This window comes from Epinephelus fuscoguttatus, linkage group LG19 (assembly GCF_011397635.1).
Source record: "Epinephelus fuscoguttatus linkage group LG19, E.fuscoguttatus.final_Chr_v1".
Lineage (NCBI taxonomy): Eukaryota > Metazoa > Chordata > Actinopteri > Perciformes > Serranidae > Epinephelus > Epinephelus fuscoguttatus.
Window position 1 is genome coordinate 13027017 of NC_064770.1, and position 16092 is coordinate 13043108.

At 39.8% G+C, this 16092-nt stretch overlaps 1 protein-coding gene across 1 annotated transcript; it reads right to left on the reverse strand.

The window, feature by feature from the left end:
• Positions 1-1504: 1504 nt before the first annotated feature.
• On the reverse strand, positions 1505-14850 carry limd2 (LIM domain containing 2). The gene is made up of 4 exons (XM_049560430.1): positions 14657-14850; positions 5034-5078; positions 4660-4796; positions 1505-4532 (listed from the first exon to the last, which is right to left on the reverse strand). Exons 1-4 carry the CDS (start codon positions 14657-14659, stop codon positions 4373-4375), a joined length of 345 nt encoding a protein of 114 aa, XP_049416387.1. The 5' UTR covers positions 14660-14850; the 3' UTR covers positions 1505-4372.
• Positions 14851-16092: the final 1242 nt, after the last annotated feature.

Genomic DNA, 16092 nt, shown 5'->3' on the forward strand with positions numbered 1-16092 from the left:
ATTATGAACGTTTCATTGTCATGCGTCTGATCGCATCTTTTTGTCATGTAATTGATGTCAAAAACAGCGCTGGAGGAAGTAGTCCGATCATTTACTTAAAGTAAGAGTACATTATAAAGTATACTACCATGTCAGTGGTACTTACCGTTAATCCAATATATTTTGACGTGTATTCTTTGGATTTGCACCTCATTGTTACCCAGTTTATGTAACTAACACTTACCTCAAGCTGCTCACTCTAGTGTCAGTCACATTTGTTTTTGCAAGTGGTGTAAGGAGTTCTCAGATCAGTTACTTACAATAAAGGTAGTAATACCACAATGTAGAAAGACTATGTTACAAGTAAAAGTCCTGCATTAAAAATTTTACTAACAAGTGAAAGTACAAAAGTGTCAGCATCAAAACATGTATAAGTACTCATTATGCACAGTGGCCAATTTCAGAAAATAATAAATGATATAATGGGATTATAATTACTGATGCATAAATGAATTCATCACTTTAATGTTGCAGCTGGTAAAGGTGGAGCTAACTTTATATACTGCTGGGTAGCTTAATCTATAACAATATCATAAATCATTCAATGATTATATTCTTAATCTGTAAAGTAACTAGTAACCAAAGTCATTAAGTAAGTTTGGTGGTGTAAAAAGTACAGTGTTTGCCTCTGAAATGCAGTGAAATATAAATATTAAGTAGAATAAAATGGAAATACTCAAGTGCCTCAAAATTGTAGTAACATATAGAACATAAGCAGATGTACTTTGTTACACTACACTTGTTTTTGCACCTTATTGATAATCATCTATTGTTATAATTTGTATTATTTTCACCTTCATATTTGTACTCTTTCCTATTCTGCAACTGCTGCATAACAGTTCCCCTCAAGATAAGTAAATTTCTTTTATTAAAAGCATGCAAGTATAATCAGGAAATGTACTTAAAGTATTAACCGTACAAGTACTAAACGCAGAAAAAATGGCCCCTGTGACTGTTATATATCATTGGATTGTTGTTACTAATGATTTTACTGTTGTATTTGTTTGAGGTGGATCTCAATTTTAACTATTTTTAATGATTATTTTCGTTATGGATTAATCTGCTGATAATTTGCTCCATTGTTTGATTTGTAAAAACTCAGAGCTAAAAAGTCAAAGCACCTCTACAATTTGTGTTTTGTCTAACCAATATAGTAGATTGATCAAAATGATTAAAAATAAATTAAAATTATTTTAAAGCAGCAAATCCTCACATTTGTGAAGCTGGAACCATGTTTTTTTTCTTTTTCAAAAATCCTGATTTGTAAGGTAACTACTAACTAAAGCTACAATAAAGTACAATATATCCCTCTGAACTGCAGTGAAGTAGAGGTTATCAGAAACCAGTAACTACCTATAATCTGTATCAAGTCAATTAGTCATTAATCTTGTGGGATTTCAAAGGTTCAGCTATCAGTGCATTAAAAAAAAAACACTAAAATCGTGGCATTAAATCAACACCAGCATTTTATTTTTTTTTTTTCTCCAAAAGCATGTAAAAAACAAAAAAGAAAAACAAGAAAGAAAATGCACAAAATGATTGTGTGTATTGGCGTAGAAAGGGGGGCGCTTACATTTTAAAATGTTACACTTCCATACCACAACTAAGCAATAGAGAAGGGAGAATAGAGAACGACTGAAAATACAGTCCAAGCGTCCTTTTGCTGTAAGGCCACCTCAATCCACAGGTCAAGTCTGTAATACATTTTCAAAGATGCATACATTTAAAATGTCTCGATGACAACAGCATTGAAAAGAAAGTCCACATCAAGATAAGCACAAAAATGAAATGACTCACAGATTTAACATTTAAACGTTACATCGCAATCATTCACCTGAGCCTCTTGGCACCAGTGTTAAGTGTACCTTATCTGCACTTAGAGGTTGCAATTCACAGATTCTGCAGTTGTACCTTGGCGAACTGCTAACGGAGAATGACAAAGACAGCATTTCTAGATACAATACTCTTGATTTTAAAGCATTCTCAGGGATCCAGAGGACCATTTTAAAATGGAGGAAAATATAAAATATACATAGTCTCTCACACACACACACACACACACGCACACGCACATACAGTAGAATTAGAATTATTGTACATTTTATGTGGATAAAAAGTGGTTATATAGGAAAAAAATGGCTGCTGGTTGAGTGAAGTAATCCTATGTTAAAGAGTGGGGCTCTAAAGGAAGCGGGTCTGTCTTTTTTTTTGAGAAAGGCATGATCAGGAGATTTCTTTGTCGATCTGTGCACTCAAAGGAGTCGTTTGAAAAAGCATTAAGGTCAGCTATTTATTTCTAAGGCTTCTCTTTTAAAAAAAAGTAGCAGATATCCATCTGTTTAAGTTTAGCTTTCTACTTTGCACAGCATGCTCAAATTCACAGTAAACCTTCAGTCACAAAAAAGTACTTTGTGTCATTCAAGTGTCAGTCAAGTCTCAGCGGTATTCAGAAGTTTTCTAAGATGAGATATTTGAATGGCTTTAGACTCATTCTTAATATAGAATGAAATATAAATGTGGAGATCTTGTCTAACTGGGATAATTTCTCTTAGGTGTTGTAATTAAATAAAATAAAGTGGCAGGAGTGCAGTAGCTGCACTGCAGGCCGAGGCAACATATTCAAAAACTTTGAATAAAGGCTATGTTGAGTTCAGGGCAAGTTTTTTTTTTCTTCCTCTCACACTAGACACTACTGTCACACTTTCCCCAGCAGGGGGTGCTCTGCATTGGGTTTTTGCATGCAGCATGCAGGAGCACATCTCACATCAGGGGACCAAAACTGTGACATATCCTCAATCAGCCAACTACTGTTAATTCAGTAGGAAGAAATAGGTCCAGGTGCTAAGATGTATTTAGCTAATAAGACAGGAGATGAGAACAGGAAGGCATTTATTTCAAAAGGAAACCTGTCCACTCTTATTAGATGGGACTGAGGGGGGTACCAAAATGATGGATGTTCAAGACACCGTGATCGGATTGGATCCGTCTACATCCCCCATAAAAACTTTCCAGCTATATGAACACACTCAAATACAGCAGGGGAAAAATCACCACAAGACGCCAACAACTGACAAAGTGCGAAATGACGAAGGAACAAAATTGTGTGGTTTCCTGCAAGGCTTAAGCTCCGTCCATCAACATCCTCATTTGTAGCAAAGGTCATTTTACTAACAACCAATTCAACCAAATGTTTACGGCTCCTCTTAAGATGTTTCATCCGACGGAGTGAGGGATGTGTGCTAACGAGGCCTCAGTTTCCCTGTGATTATCTTGTCTGGTGATCATGTGTGGTCATATGTGCAAGATGAGAGTACAGCAAGGTGGGGAATGTTCACAAATCACAAACTACAGCTCTACGTACAGATAGTATACAAAACACAATCTGAGAATTCCATTAAAATTCCAACCACTGATAAAAGCTCAGAGAGGATCAACTTATGCCGTGACATCAATCAAATCCAAACTCAAGTGCTTCTAAAATCCTTTAAAAAGTGATTCCTTATGCATCGATGAAAAACAAAATCATTCACAACACAAAAAGATCGATACAGTCGTAAGATAAGGCTATTAAGACCCAGTCATCCCAACATGCAAGGATTAGACTTACAGTGGTCAATAAAATAAAAACAAAACCATGGGATGAAGTGAATGATGACAAAACAAAAATTAAAACACGAGAGGTGAGCTGTTGCTGATGTGCGCGTTTATTTTACAGTACTCTGTACCCTGTTTGTTCCTCAAATATATGAAACCTGACAAACTGACATGAACTGTCTGACAGCAAAGTCACAATACTGAGGACTATTATTTTGATTTGTGTGTTTTGTTAAAATGAGTGAAATTATGCTAATTTTGACCTGAGTGTATGCTCGACTGCAAAACATGGATGCTCTGTAACCTCTCTGATATGTTCGCCTGAGCATACGGTATTCAAAAATTAAAAAGGGTGCAAATTCCTAAAAAGAATTTAAAAAAAAAGAAAAGGATTATTATTATACCCCCCACACCAGAGAAGGCTTTTGGTCACAATCAACTGCCAATTCCAAACAGGAAATTGGAAAACAAAAGAAGGAAAATACAAATATCACTCAAATTGAACCCTAAGTATATCCCCAAAAATTATTTTTTAAGTTGTATGGATTATGACTGGCCAGTCATTTCCTAGCTGTTTGTGCATGTATCTGTTTTGATGGCATTTAAAAAGCGAGAGTGAGCGCGTGGGAGATTTAACAGTGCCCCAGCATATGAGGCATGTGTTCATCGTGATGTATCGGAGGTGTTAGGAGGAGGAAAAGGAAGAGGCATGGCTGGGATGGGACACAGGCAGACATGATTATGCCGTCTTTGTTATATTATCTGTCTCCTTGGAGGCCCAGAGCTCTTTGTGCTGTTTGCGTCCGAAGCCCTCGTCGTAGTTGCCTTTGCTTTTGAACAGCTGCTGGAAGTGGGGTTTACAGTAAAATTCGCCTTGAAGAGCTGCAAAGGTGCCAAGGCTGCCGGAAAGAGGAGGAATCAAACAGTTATATACAATTAAAAGGATTTAGGAGAAGAAGAATGTCAATGTGAATGAAAGTCTTTTTAAGGATCTGCGGGAACCCTGAAAACAGTATATACAGTCACCTTAGTTTGGCGTTGCAGTGCTTGCAGCAGAAGCATGTTGAATGGAAGACCAGGTTGTTGGCAACCAATTTCTCCATTGGGTAGACCGTCTTCTCACATGATGAACACACTTCCTTTTGGGTCTTGAAGCTGAAGGACTGAGCACACAAACATACCGGTTTACTACCAGACACACAGTGATCTAGGCCTTGATCCACACTGAGATGAACACTTGCATTTATAAAACAAGAGACAAAATGCAGGAAATACTTCCTTTGCTCTTTCTGAGATCAAAAGGCTGATGAATGTGAAGTGGGGCAGGAGTAATGTACACGGAAGAGGAACAGAGAAGCATGAAAGGGGTGAGACAGAAAAGACAGACGATGCATATTTACCTTTGATCGCTGGACAGGTTTCTCTTCAGTGGTATTCCTGGTGTCCTGGATAACCAAACAGAGAAATGATCAAAAAACAAATATATTCAAATCTGTGCAAGACTCCTGTTATACTCTTAAGTGCAATAACAAATATTAACAGAGTTCTGTTTGATTACAAGTGACAGAAAGATGTCACATGGATGGAAGAAGGTATTTTTCATTGTCCTCTTGTTACCTTTACCAGTGTGTTGGTATTGTCAATCTGATCTCTCTTTCTCTCCCCCTCTTTCTATTTGCTCCATCTGTCTCTTTGCACCCCTGGGAGAGGATCAGGTGCCTTCTGTCTGGTCATGTGAGCTGAGCTGTGGGACGCTCTGCATGGGGCGGCCCTCAACATAGCAGAACAGCTCAGAACCAGCCTTCCGGTTAGGAAACTTCACAGGGAAGTATCACATGAAATTTAAAACAAATGGTACGGGGATTTCTAAGTGAAACAACATGACTGACACCTGTTCTGCCCGTCTTCATCATCGTAGCTTTCCAATTTACAAATGTAATAAAGCATTTCCTCGACTCAAGCCTACAATCATCCACAATTACAGGCTTGCGCTTTGATTCTCTGGTTGCCATTTAACATAGGTCTCCACATTTTCTTTTCACATTGTGTCAAGTAATTGCAGTTCAAATCATGATGACAGGAGGAATTGAAAGATTTCCCCTCGAGCGCACAGAAGGTTGAGAAAAGAGAAAAAAGCTTGCACGATCTCAAGCTGAGGACAGTAGTAATGGGTGTATCTGCCCTCAAGAGCATTGCAGCCAGTCCCCAGCAGCAGCAACAAGCATGACCACATCTTTAAGCAAGGCTAACAGGTAGTTCAAGCGGATAACAGACAGACAGAGAGACATTCATATCTGTACACAGTACATGGTACCATGGAAAAGCCAGTGTGCAGGGAAGAAGGGCAGCCTCTGTTTAGGCAGGGGGAAAAGTCCACTGCAGACTTTGCTAAAACCCTGTTATGTAAGGCAGTTTGGCTGGAGCTGGAGGGAAGTGGTGGATTTGGGGTTGGGGGGTTCAGGGACTGCCAGTGCAAAGAGGAGGAGATCTTTGGCATCAGAGGCGACTGCTGATCTTCATTTTTTTGCAGGTCTATTACTCTTGGACTTGCACAATTTCTTGCTTTGTCAGCAGAATAACAAATCAAGAGTCTGCCCCGGTGATGGAAATGACAGCATTAAGTATGTGCATCCATCTTCCTCATAAAAACTTTGATCTGCCTGACGTGAGTTCAAATCAAAAGCTGACTGACTAATGATTTAAGTGTGTTGCACTCACAAAACTTAGAGAGGTAAGGACAATCACAGTTCATATACATTTTATATCTTGATGTCTCCTGTATATGTGCTAGTAAATTTCACAAAAAAAAAAAAAAAAAAAAAAAAAAATCAGAGAGAAACCGATTATAGATCAAACGTAAGTGACGGGAAAGTCTGTTTTGGGTGATTCAGCTCATTTAATGCATTAGCAGTTGAAGTAATTCTTCATAATGACAAAAACTACAACAAAAGGTCACTGATTGTTGATTACCACCAGGTGACATATGTATATTAAAGGCTGTATCCAACTTTCGTGCTATCAAAAGAGATCAGTTTCGTTCAATATATAGAGTGCCGAAGTCACGCCCCTTCCTGTAGAGCTCATGGGACCTTAGATCAGAAAAAATATGAATGGCAGTGAATGGGGAGAGCAATATTATCTTTTGTTCCCGTTTGAGTTGCGACATAAAATCTAAATACGTTGTTAATGAATTTAAAACATAAATTTTAAGGTCAAGAAAGTCATACTTTGTGGTAAAACTGTTGAGATATAAGCTTTTTAAATTAGAAAGACTCAAGAGTACACAGGAGGAGGTTGTGTATGTGACATCATAGCTTTCGCTCGCTTCCTGCAGCTTGGCTTCCCCGCTGAAATTCCACTGTTTTATGATTAATCGATTTATGACTGAAGATGTCTGTGTGATTTGTGCCAGGTTGCAGTCACTCCAAGCTGCAGGAAGTGAGCGAAAGCTATGAAGTCACATATGCGACCGCCTCCTGTGTAGTTTTTCTAATTACGTTTTTTTTAAAACCTTATATCTCAACAGTTTTACCACAAAGTATGACTTTCTTGACCTTAAAATTTATGTTTTAAATTCATTAATGACGTATTGGGATTTCATGTCACAACTCAAACGGGACCAAAAGATAATATTTCTCCCCTCATTCACTGCCATTCATATTTTTTCCGATCTAAGGTCCCATGAGCTTCACCGGAAGGGGCGTGACTTCGGCACTCTATAGGTACAAAATGATTCAAGCTTAAGTGTTAGACCATCCTCTCTTCAACAGACATCACTGCCATGACGAGCACAAAATGTTCTTTGTCCATTTAGCACACATTCATGCTGACAGAGACATCCTACTCACTGATGCGCTGATTGCTCCCTACCTCATACAATCAGAGACTGGTGGTCAAATGTATATTGTCTCATGTTATATTTGATCAAATTGTCCTTCCTCATCTGAACATCACTTGGGAAGCTATCTGGAAAAGTAAGAGCGGCACTCTCTCTCTCTCTAAAAAGTAATCTATGAATATACCTTAATGCACCACTTAACAACTGAGTAGGAGGAGCAACAAGGCTGCTGCCTGCACTTACGAGAACCGGATGACATGCCTTTGAAACGACTGGCTCATTAAGTAAGGACATGCAGCTTCCTGAAGATGCAATCACTTCCCAACTGTCTCCTCTTCATCCCTGACTCCTCTTGAACTCAGTGAATATGTTGCTGTTAAGCTAGCAGACATCTCACGCTTTGCCGGTTATCTAGCAGTCTGCATGCTAAACCACTTCCTGTCGCTGCAGCACAACTGCTGAGCCGATTGACTTTGATCTTCAACATCATTTAACACTACAGACGTAAAACTTTCAATGTGATAAGTTCTCACAGTCCATTTTTTATGGAGGGGGTTAAGTCAGCAGTAGACTGCCAGAGCAGATAAATGAGGTCAGTTAGGGCATATGAAATCATATAATTAATGCAGCCAAAAAAGGAAATCTGATCTGAGTGAAGGCACAACATTGCCAATGTTTTTTTTTGGTAAAAAACGAGGCAAGATTAGTTACCATGTTAGGGGGCAGGCATGCATTCCACACACACACACACACACACAGACAGACACACATACACAGGCATCCAGTAAGAATTCAGATTAGCTTGTGCCATCTTGTCTTGTTTTACCTTATATGTACATGAGCCACAATTGCCACCAAACAGCTCGAATGTGGCAGGAAGTTGTTTTGACACATCTGGCTTCCTCTGTCTCACAGTCCCAATAGGGACAGCAGCAACTAATGTACTTCATTCCAATAAACAACTGCTAACTACCGCTTGTTGTGTATGAATGCTTTGGCTGCAGAGTGAATAAGCTTCAAGAGATTTATGATCTCAGCTCTGAAGTTAACAGTTCACATATTAGCTCAAGACTCCATCTAATCAAAAAGACAAAAGGTTAACTAAAAACATGAAGGGAGGGAAAATGAAGGGCCTTCATGAGCACAAAGCAAGGTGTTCAATATAAACATAAATAAAGAGTGTGTGCAGTGTAGTTAATTAGCTCTGCTACACCAAACACTGTTTTAACTGTGAAGCATTTTGACATACCACACTGTGTGAGAAGCTCGAGCCAGCTGGAGAGTCGCGTCTTACTCAACAAAGACCACTTTCACACAAGTGGTGAAATCTTGCAACAGAGGTTCAACTCTTACCTCACAGCATCATAGCCTTGCTTCAGTTTTAAATCACACCTGCACATGTCTGCCTGAGTGTGTTTCTGTGTTGATGTTGCAACAACAGAGGTGGTTTTGGTAGAATAGTGCCAGGGCAGGCAGCACTTTCAATTTGCTGAAAAAGGAAGAGACTGATATTTTGGGAAATAGGTTTATTTGCTTTCTTGTCAAGGGTAAGATGAAAAGATAAATACAACTGTCATGTCAGCAGCCAGTTAGCTTAGCTTAGCTTAGCGACTTTAAATGGGGAAAAACTGCTCTTCGTGAAGCAAGTTTGGCCCGTACCCCCCCCCCCCCAAAAAAAAACATTACTTGCCATTTAAACACTTTAAATTTTCTACAGAAACAATCTAGGTGTAATTTGTTAATTAGTGAGCTTTAGAGTTTCTGGTAGGTAGATTTTACCCTTTGATGGAGCCATGTCAGCAGTTTCTCCCACTACAGACTGTCGTGAATATATTTGGTCAAGGGGGTGGAGCGAGGGGTGAATCTGACTCAAACTGTAATGACGCCTCACAGACAGCCTACATATGCATACTTTTAAGCTTTGATCAAATGTAAGCGGATGAGTTATTAAAAACACCCCCCATACAGCTGTCATGAATGTTGGGATTAGTTATAGAGACCAAAGCCACTTTTTGTACCAGGCTGTAAACATGTTTTGGGTTTTTTTGCAGTAAAGTTGGGCATTTTAACATGGGTGATTGACTCGCCCTTGGAGCTAGTCTCAAGTGGTCATTAAAGGAACTGCAGTTTTTGGCACTTCCACACTGGCTTCATTCTTCAGCCCTAGAGGTTGCCGCTTGCTAGCTGCTGGGGTAGCTACATATTTGACACACAGACATGAGAATGGTATCAATCTTTTCATGTGACTCTCAGCAAAAGGCAAATAAGTGCATTCCCCAACTATTCCTTCAATCAGTAATTGATGAGCTACTGTGGATCTGCATCTGCCCAGTGAAGGACGAGTTTGGGTTTAACCTGCTGTGGTGAGGATCCTCAAAACAAAACAAAACAAAAAAAAACTGCCTGTTCAGAGGCTACAGACCATCCATGTGTCAGGAGAGTTATTAAAGTCAGTCCTTTTTCTTTCAAAATCAGGGGAATATGTGATAAGGAGAGAATTTGAGGACCGGGTTTAAAAAACATACAACCTAAAAATAATGTGGGCCAGTCCTTCACTTTTATGGAAGTCAAATAGGCGCTTCTGTACAAACCAGACCCCTCATGTCTAAATCTGTGTTTACAAGGGCTATCTGCTGAATCTGCTGACGTAAAGCATAGCTATTTCGAGCCGTTACAACAACTCTAAAGAATATTACAAGGGTAAAAAGTCAGTATGTTCATAAAGAGTTCAAACTTTATTGTGCTGATTGACACAATTAGAACCACCCTCCAGCACTTAACACCCGACCACCACTGAATACTCACTGTGGTGTGTGATTCACTGCAACAGGCCCCTAGAAGGGAAGGCAGGCACTATGCTAACAAAACGTCTTCTGTCATTAATCCAAAACAAGGCTCCCACTCTCTCTCATCCCTTATTTTTAGAAACATGATCATTGTTTAATCGTTTGGGACAGCAGAGTGGAAACCACGGAACAAATGTGAAGAAACTCATCCTTCAAAACAACATAACAGTGTTAATGAGCCCATCTATCGGCTGTCGAGCAGTTTGACTTCAAACTGCTCAAAACAAACTATATTTCCAGTCCGATACACGCAATATAAACCATGAGGCTTTTGGAGGTAGCATCTCATTGTATATTGCACTTTCTGGACCTGCGAGCCATGGCACTGATCCAACAACTAAAACAGCTGCTGCAGGGAAGATATACAGACTCCCTCTGACAGCAGTCTTCTATCAATAACTCTGAACATGAAGAGACGAAGCAAGTTATGTGAACAAGATGCCCGAGAAAAAAAACAAAAAACAACAACCTCTAAGTCAAGACAAAACTTTCCTGTGATGGAAAAGTAAGTATAAGCTGAGGTTTTGACACTTGACTGGCTGGGCAACTGATGGAAGTAGGATGAAGCAGTCTGATGGAGGTCTGATGGAGGTTCAACACGCCACTCTGCAGAGTAATCACATATGGGAGGGCTTGGTCAGCCACTACTTCTCTTCCCTTTTTAAGCTTCCTGTATGCAACGAGAAAGTGATGGGGCATTTTTTCTGTTTGAGGCTACAGGACATTGAATGTCTGCTTAGTCAGCTGACGCCGGACACTTGTTTTTTCACTTCCTGTCTAGGGAGGCTGTTAATGTCTAGATAAACCCTTTAAAAGGATTTATCAAAGTGTGCGGCTTTGTTGCTGTACTTTGACAAATGCTTAAAAATTGCTCAACTCGAAGAGGGTGGAAAAATAGGGTTACAACTTTGTGAAAATTTTTCCATCACAAAAGGCAACGTTTTCAATTGTCCTATGTTTTATCCTATCAATAGTGCACAACCTAAGTTATCAAATTTCATATTTGCTTGAAAATTCACTTAAACAATTAATCTATTATTTACTCTAACTCTGTCGACATCAAGTTAAAACATCATAAAATCAGATAATAAAGTCAGAAAGCCAAATGCAATGTCTGTTCTCGTAGAAAAATTGTATGCCTCATTTTATCCCTTGACTAAATGGTGTTAAAACCTGTGATATTCATAAAAACAAATGGTTGGTGCTGGTATGCTGCAGCAGCTGCTCTGTTGATGTGTTTTTCTTAAAACTGCAAATAACAAAACCAGTGAAGGCCTGTAAAAGAATGTGTTGAAGACCTAGAGCCTGCGTTGACTTGACCTAACGAGAGGCAGATACCTTCTGCAACTTACTGAAGGTAAAGAAGAAACAGCCTCAAGTGCTACTTCTGATCAGATGTTATCACAAACTGAAGAAGAAGGGGAACATTTCACAACCACAGTCTCCTCCAGGACTGGAATTCTGGATAACATGCCCTATCCCGTCTTAAAAAAAAAAAAAAAAAAAACCTCACATGCAAATATCTGCTCTGTGATCACAGAACATTTCCATCACACACTAAGGACTCCTTAACTCAGACGCTGTTGACTGATACATTGAAAGCCAAGGGACAGGGGAGTTAGTGTTGACTTTTTTCCCCACTAAATAAGTTGTCTTAAGTACCAAGATCAAATGTGGATCATTTAGGTTACAATGAGTAGATTCCCACAGAGCTCTGCAGTCTTGGAAATGTGATGCCTTGGACATCTACTGTTGACGGGTGATACTGTGGGAAACTCTACACGTTAAGTCTTTCTAAATCAGCCTGCCCTAAGGTCCTTTCAAACCAGATAGCCTACATCATTAGATCAGCGTTGACTGCCACAGAGATGCAAAGCAATGTGAGTGGCATGATTGTTGTTTAGACTATTAAAACTGAGAATATGCACACAAAGATTTAAACAGCAGGGAGCTGCTGATTGAAATATATCATATAAACCCAATGCCAATAAATAATGAGCAATAAAAAGACAATTGGCTTTTGACATCTTACTCAGACTGATTTGTTGCTGCATTTGTAGGGAAGCTGCACCTTTATCTGTCCAAGATCTGAGTTTAATTAGACTGCAGTGAACCATGTCAGGAAATGAAATAAATCAAACAAATCAAAGTGAAAGGAATTTGTTAAGCCTTTGCCTGTTTGGGTCAGAAAACTTCTATACAGGTTTGCAGAGCCTTCAGTCAGATTTCTATTACCCAGAAAAGGAGGAAACAAGAAGCAACATAAACTGGGTGGGGTGCTTAAGCATATGTGCCAAGTTGGCAATCAGACATCTGTCTGATGATTGAGAAATAATACCTTGACGTGACAATTATATTCAAGGTAAAACTGGGCTTCCATCAAAATAGAAACTATTTCTACCCCTAAAAAACATTAAATCACACAGAGAAACGTGTGTGCTCTTTTGTTTGTACACTTAACAAGCCTGTCAATATTTCTCATTTTCAAAAAAGAAAAACCTCAGAAATTATTAGGAATGAGAGAGAAAGGGACAGGTATGCAGCTAGTGGAAATTATTAGTCTGACCATTTTTGCCTGCAGCTCTATCTCCTGGACCTGCTGGCGACCCATTTAATACTGTTCTGCACATCTGACAGCAGCAAAACACACCCCCCCCCCCCCCCCCTCCCCCCAACATATGGCACTTCTGACATACCCAGCAAATCAGTTTTCTGTGCGGTAATGGTAATTGTTTGACAGAGCAGCATATGGTCAAACAAAATAAATGTTATTAGTTCTCACTGCAGCTTTGTACAATGGGCTTTGTTTAAATCCTTTTATTTATTTATTTATTTTTTGGGCAAACAAGTCAAATTGCGACAACAGCCTCACAAATCCACCAGCATACTGACGTAAATCAGCCAGGAGAGCAGGGTGTCAATCTGTGCTGTCAACTCTGACTGAAATTACAGTCAGCCAGCCTACTGATGTTGGCAGGAAATGAAAATGACCATATACTTACTTAAGCCTTGTTGCCATATGCCAGGGCTGTAATGACAGACTGTTGTAAATGTGGTGCCCTGAATGGATAAAAGTGGTTTCACTAGACCACAGAGCAGTTTGTAAACTACTCAGCAACACAAACACAGGCAAGACATCTGTACAAAAAAGAGTGAAGCACATGTCTTTTTACACCTGGTGTAGGGTTTTAAATCTAATGCTGACATACACAGAGGTTTAATCCAGTCAATCATAGGTGACCATCTCAGCAGCTGTAGATGGTTTCATAAACTGCAGTGGACATTTTGCACATTGGTGTCCCAGTTACAATCTGGTTTTTGGAGTGTACTTATCCTGGGCTCAAATCTGGAAACGTTTCCTGCAAGTTAGCTGGATGATGCTGTGGCATGTAAAGGCCACATTAAGGTTTCTGATCACTCTCTGTTGATTAAAAGATGATCAGAAACATGGATACTGTTATTATCATGCATATGGTGACATTAATAACCAGGATTCCAGAGGTCCTCCATAAAATAGCATGTCTCAATTAAAATTAGAAGTAGGATAAGACTCAAAACCAGGATACCAAAGTGAAAGTCTCAATAAGATCAGCATCTTAACCATGATACTGATGCCTTAATTACAAGAAAGCTTAAAATTGATTTTCTGCTTTTACTTAAGTGTTCATTTTATTTGTGGTTTATGGGGTTAATGCCCTGTTACAGATTAGTTGCTTTACTAAAGACCTTTATGTAACACTGGACAGGTTGGAGCCAACATTAGTCCAGTTACAACACATTTGCAACAAACAAACAAACAAAAACAATCTGCTTAGAACTGCCGCTTGAACAAAACAAAACGTTAAATCACAGAACATAATATAAAACCACTAATCTTTTAACAAATCGGCTAAAAGGCAAGGAAATTTAAATTGGAACCATAAGATATAATGCTTTACAAATAAGCTGGGGTAATTTGAGTTACATGTTTTATTCGGTGGGTTTAAAACACCTTTGATATTAATTAGCCAGCAAGCTAGCTAACTACCGCTAATAGACGTTGAAACAAGCGGCGCACTGTTAGCATGTTGAGGAGCTCGACGGCGGGCGTTTAAATTCTCCTCAAATTCAACACAAAGCCCCCATTAATGTTATATTTCAGCCCAAATACTGCATTTACATGCAACATTTATACCGTGGCTTATACAACAAACCGACTCCAGGTTAGCTAACCCCGTTAGCCAGTGGACGAGCATCATCACCTCACCTCATCTCACAAAAAAAAAGCCGAGAGGAGAGCAGCGGAGGGAGGGAAGGCTGCAGACACACACGGTGCTAACAGACGATAAAAACCACTCACCATCTGCGCTTCTTGTCTGCGACACGCCGGGCCGATAACGTCTGTTCACTCAGAGGATGCAAGTTGATATTTACTCTCTCATTCAGTTTTTTTCGAGGCTTTTGTTGTAGACGCCGCTGGCCCCGATGCCGGTGAGTTTATAGCCTCCACTTCGCTTCACGTCTCGGTTTTCATCAGAACAGAGCGTTTTTTCTCCGGCAGGATGTCGCACGCGATTGGCTCTCATCTGCTCCTGATGCATTCAGGGGCTGTCGGACAAATCACAATTATGAGTGGAACGAGGATGTCACTGTAAAGCTTTTACTTTATTGGCCCAGTAAGTGTGAACATACTCAAGAAAATTGATTCCTTTTTTTTTGTTTGTTTTGCTGTAGCTTGCATAGACATAGACATATGAGCTAAACACGAGGACAAGAAAGCTGAACAAGGTTTGTTCACACACACACACACACACACACACACACACACACACACACACACACACAATTTCAAAATAGTTGGGAAGCTATGTAAAACATAAATACAAACAGAATATAATGATTTGCAAATCCCTTTTGACCGTCAAACTGATAAATCAGAGATACTCAACTTGCTTTGCCCGGGGGCCACTTGTGCAAAATGACAGGGGTTCAGGGGCCAGTTGCAGCAGCCCTGCACATGTACACAAGGATGTTTCTACAATTTTAGGACAGTAGGGGCTGAGCTCCGACCTCTGTTGGGGTTGCAGGGGATCCTCCCCTAGCAATTTTCCTTATTAAGCTCTAAGTTGATGCTATTCTTAATGCACCCTGGCACCTTATGTACATTAAAAGTACCATAACAATTCCTCCTGTGAATCAATTTATTTTGTAAATTAGAAAATGGCTGGGTGGCCCCCAGCACCCTATCGAGGGCCAAATTTGGCATGCAAGCTTTTGCAATAAACATTATTGTTTGTTTATTTGTTTGTTTTGCCACAAGGCCCCGCAAAGAGTGGCTGGTTAATGTGTACATACTATAGGCACTGCTCTAACCGACATAAAGTATGTTTGAGATGCTGCAAAAATAGGACCAGGTGAATCATTAAAGATCCGAGCCAACTGGAAAACTGCCTTTTCACCCTGCTGAGGTCGAGAAGAGGGTACGGTTACACCAGGCCAGCACAGAGAGGCTCAGAGGTAGCTTTGATCCTCAAGCCACAAGGATAGGCCTACTGATTGATTGATATACACTTATTATGAGCTTAATGCCTGAAGCACATTCCAAATCTCCTAAAGTTCTTTCCATTCTTGCCTGATATACAACTTAAGTGACTCAACAGTCTGTGGTCTCCATTGCTGTATTTTGTGCTTCATAATACGCCACACATTTTCAGTGGGAGACAGGTCTGGACAGCAGGCAGGTCGGTCTAGTACCTGCATTCTTTTCCTGCAAAGCCACGCTGTTGTAACACCTTC